Source organism: Manis pentadactyla, chromosome 13 (assembly GCF_030020395.1).
Source record: "Manis pentadactyla isolate mManPen7 chromosome 13, mManPen7.hap1, whole genome shotgun sequence".
Lineage (NCBI taxonomy): Eukaryota > Metazoa > Chordata > Mammalia > Pholidota > Manidae > Manis > Manis pentadactyla.
This window is the reverse complement of record NC_080031.1, coordinates 50,281,296-50,285,980: the sequence shown is the minus strand read 5'-3', so window position 1 is coordinate 50,285,980 and position 4,685 is coordinate 50,281,296. Positions and strand designations below refer to the sequence as shown.

Here is a 4,685-nt window from a genome sequence, read left to right as displayed (position 1 = left end):
ATTTACTACAATGTTCAAAAATGAACATATGAAGATGTACAAAAATGAAATTGTACAGCTCTGTAAAACCTGAAAATTTCAGAATTTTTGAACTGAATAGGTACATGTTTTTGTTTCAATCATTTAAATTCATTCCCTAGACACCAGCTTGCATAAAGATATCCAAGCACTTTGTGTTTACTATAGTGATTTTCTTTCTTAAATTTCATGAAAAAACAATTAATTTTTCTCCTAAGCATAGTACAGACCTGATGCTGCTTGCAGAATGAATAAAATCATCCCCAAGGTGGTCTAAGAGATTCTATTTTGTACTGCATGAAAGAGGAAGGTGTGAGTGTGGGCAAATGGGAGAAGGAGATAAAGAACTGCTGATTTCCAAAGATGAAATAAATTAGTCACAGGTATGAAAGGACAGCGTAAGGAATACAGTCAATAATAATGTAGTAACTTTGGTGACAAGTGGTTACTATAGTTACTGCGATGGACATTTAATAACATACATAACCATAGAATCACAATGTTATGCACCTGAAACCCATATAATATTGTACCTCACTACATTTCAGTTTAAAAAAATGGTAAGAGCTATAGTTCTGAGAAAGGTGTTCAAGAGCTCATTAGTTTGGTGAAATACATATGAAATATTAAATTTAAAAACAGTTTGCTCACTGGAATGGTTTCTGCTGTTTTTAATGAAAACAGTAATTAAATATAAAGATTTATTACATGAAAAACAGGTGGTAGAAAATAATTTCATTACATATGTTTAAATAAATCATTACATACAATTACATTATTCATACTATTCATTTTATCTGAGGAAAGATATTAATAGCAATTTTCAGTAGACAAAAATAAATATGGTGCGGAACCATTGAAAATTACTTTAACATTTTATTTTCTTACCACATATCCATTTTCTATCATACATATATGATATTGAAAAAACTTGTATAGTTTTCAAAGTGACAGAGTAAATCCACAAATGTATTGACTTTTAGGCTCTCAGTTGAAGTGCTTTTACTAAATATTCATGAACATTATGATTATGAGGACCATTAAAATACATCAAATGCAATTCCAAAATTTAGAAAATCAATGTGGCCAACAGTTCAAACATACGTAACATCAGAAACTGTCTTTCATTAAATGAAATAAAGGTGGTGAAATATTTGTTTTAAGGAGAATGTGAATTGAGTATAATATGAATATACTGGTTTCTACTTTGGCTTATATTTAGACACTCAACCAAGTTGTATCCTTCCTTTCTTTTTCAATATGTTTTTGAAATACAGTTGATGTGTAATATTATATTGGTCTTAGGTAAACAACATCATGATTTGACCACTGTATGTATTACGATACTCACCCCTGTAAGTGTAGTTACCATCTGTCACCAAAGACATAACAATATTATTAGCTATATTTACTGTGTTATACTGTCAGCCCTGTGACAAATTCAATGCATGATTTGAAGTTTGTACCACTTTATCCATTTCACCTAATTCTCCTGCCCTCCCCACTCCGCATGGTAACCCGCTATCTGTTCTGTGTGTTTTTAAGTCTTTTTCTGGTTTGCTTGTTTGTTCTTCTGGTTTGTTTATATTTTATAGACACATTTACTTATAAAAATATAATTAGTGTGCAAAATAACTATTAAATTTCACACTTAACTCGTTATGATTCAGAAGCTGTAAGCACATTTGCATATTTAGTCTTACCAATACTTTGTCTACGCAAGAGCCACATCATTCTTTCACACAAAAATTATTTAGATAATTTTTATTTTATTTGTTTGCTAGTTGTTAAGTTACTAAAGTTACACACCACGTAAAATACATTCCCATAAAGAATGTACAATTGAGACAATGCATAAAATTGTGCACATTGAGACAATACAAAGCAAAGCAAGGTAAATGCCCAAGCTGCTGTGACAAAAACACAGGAAGCAGTCACTGAATTCTGAAATCTAAACACTGGCGAAGGGTCCACAGTGGTTTTTACTGAGGAGGTGAATTTTTAAACATCTCCTTAGGGTCCCAGAGAGCTTTGTCCTAAAATGAAATGGAAGATGGATATTTCAAGAAACAATGTAATTATAGGAGATATATTAAACAGAAGGACTAAAAATTGAAATCTCTGGGTAAAATATAGCTAACAATTCATATCAATTACACACCAACATTTTTTCTATCTCAGCACTGTGCTCCTTGGCTTTTTAATCTAAGCTGTGCTTGTTGCCTTCTTTCCCTCCAGAGAGACCCCCATGGAGAGAGGAAATGGACGGCTGCAATCTCACCACCATGACTCACTTTATCCTCACGGGGCTCTCTGACCTCCCCGAGGTGCGCTATCCTCTCTTTGCGGTCTTTGCTGTCATCTACCAGGTCACCTTGGTGGGAAACGGGGCCATTCTCTTGGCCATCGGGACTGAGAAGAAGCTTCGCACACCCATGTATTACTTTTTGGCTAATCTGTCCCTCTTAGACATATTCTGCCCATCAGTTACTGTCCCCAAGATGCTGGACAACCTCTTGACTGGGAATCACAGCATTTCCTTCCTGGGCTGTGCTTTGCAGTTGTACTTCTTGATAACAGTGGTAGGGACTGAGGTCTTCCTTCTCAGTGTCATGGCTTATGACCGGTACGTGGCCATCTGCTTCCCCCTCCGTTACACCCTCATCATGACTGAGGCTCGCTGTGCCCAGCTGACAGCTGGGACCTGGGTAGCAGGGTTTCTCAATTCCCTCCTACACACAGTGTCCACCTTCCGCCTGTCTTTCTGCAAGTCCAATCAGGTTAACCAGTACTACTGTGACATCCCTCCTCTGGTTGCCCTCTCCTGCTCATCCAAATCCATGACAGACATGCTCGCATTACTAGAAAGGGGGATTTTGGGGATTGGTGCCTTCCTGATCACCTTTATCTCTTATATCTATATCATATCTACCATCCTGAAAATCCGGTCGGTGGAAGGGAAGCGCAAAGCCTTCTCCACATGTGCCTCCCACCTCCTGGTGGTCTGTTTGTTCTATGGCACAACCATATTCACTTACATGCGACCCTCCTCCAGTCAACACTCTCAAGCCAGACACAGACTCATCTCCATGCTCTACGGGGTTATCACCCCAATGCTAAACCCCTTGATCTACAGCTTGAGGAACACAGAGGTGAAAGGGGCATTCAGGAGGGTCTTATGTCACTGAGCATGTTTACAGGAAAAGCAATAGTAAAACAGAATGACTTAATGGTCACTTTTAAGTAGGATGAATTCTTGGAAGTAATTTTTAGTTGATACAGAATATACATATATAACGCATATGTAATTTCTCAGAAGTTTTCTCCTAACTTGGACATCCCAGTTGCATTTAAACTTTAGTCCCCTATCTGGTGACCAAATCGAGTATATACCTACCTTCTCTGTTTCTTATTATAACTCCACTTTCTGTCATTTGATATCATATCTTATTCTTACATGCATTCTCTTTCCATTATCAATAAGTGTAATGCCCACATCACTGGTGAAATGTACTTTGCTACTCTAAGACATCCTGTTTTTTTTCAATTGTCAAAGATCTGTTAGTGATTCGCAATAGTTTCCAAATGATAGACTTCATAGGTATTTGTGCCACAGAATTAGAGTATAAAAAAAATAAATGACCTTTAGACCTTTTCCAGTTATGACATCCTAAACCCATGTTGGACTTATTTGGTGAATTTTGTTTTTGGGTATTTTAATAGTGTCACGATAAGGGCTTTGGAGGGAGCATTAGAGCAACTTTTCTATCTGCATCATGAAAGTTCCAAATTGGGAAATAAGTTAAATCACACTGCAGGTTTCCAAGCCATAGAGGGAACAATGAACAGCAATATAGATAAAGATGGTGAGCAAAAATCATTAGATCTAAATTTTTGGAACTCTCAGAACCATAGATAGATATGCTCAACCTTCACCTTGTCACATAACCTAGAACATAAACATTTATTCACTCCTGATTAAAATGCAACATTAAATAAACCACACTGCACACCACTATTTTGCCACGTAAGGAAGCCCACTAGGATATATTCCCAGGGATACACCAAAGAAAAGGCTGCAGCACAGGAGCCAGAGTGTGAGGAGTGAAATATTCATGCCACAGCCACATGCGTCTGTTCACTCCAGGTTAATAAGTTTTCAAACAGAAATGCACTCATGGTTCCCAAGAGAGTTATGCTCACCTCTTGGTCCACTGTTTTCTCAGAGGACAATATGTAACACTTTGAAAATTACTTGATGTTCTTTGAAATACCAAAGGAGGACTTCAGACAAGATCAACTCCTTTTTCTTCTCCCAAATACCATGTATAACGGCATGAAGAAGATATGTAGAAAAAGACGAACTGGGAGTCATCAGAACATTAGAAGTTTGAATCATCAGGCAAGTAGGGGTGCTGGCTTCATAAGTCTGTAGGAAAGTAAGTGGGGGAAAAAAGCTTCCATGAGCTATGTGTGACCAGCTGTTGCAAGGAATCCACCTTTTTTGAAAAAGTAAATGTCAAGCAATTAGCTGAGACATGCAACATCTAAACTTCCTCTAAAGTTTACTTGATGTAAGATTTTCTTCCTCCCAGATTGCCAGGATAGAACGGCAGGCTCTGGGGCAAGTGTCAGACTCTCTGTCCACAGGGTGTACCCAACAGTTG

The 4,685-nt window shown here is 37.4% G+C and overlaps 1 protein-coding gene across 1 annotated transcript; it reads left to right on the top strand.

Annotated features, from left to right (window-relative positions):
- The first annotated feature begins 2,279 nt into the window (after window positions 1–2,279).
- On the top strand, window positions 2,280–3,206 carry LOC118912936 (olfactory receptor 5V1-like). The gene has a single exon (XM_036886543.2). It carries the CDS (start codon window positions 2,280–2,282, stop codon window positions 3,204–3,206), a length of 927 nt encoding a protein of 308 aa, XP_036742438.2.
- The last annotated feature ends 1,479 nt before the right edge of the window (window positions 3,207–4,685 follow it).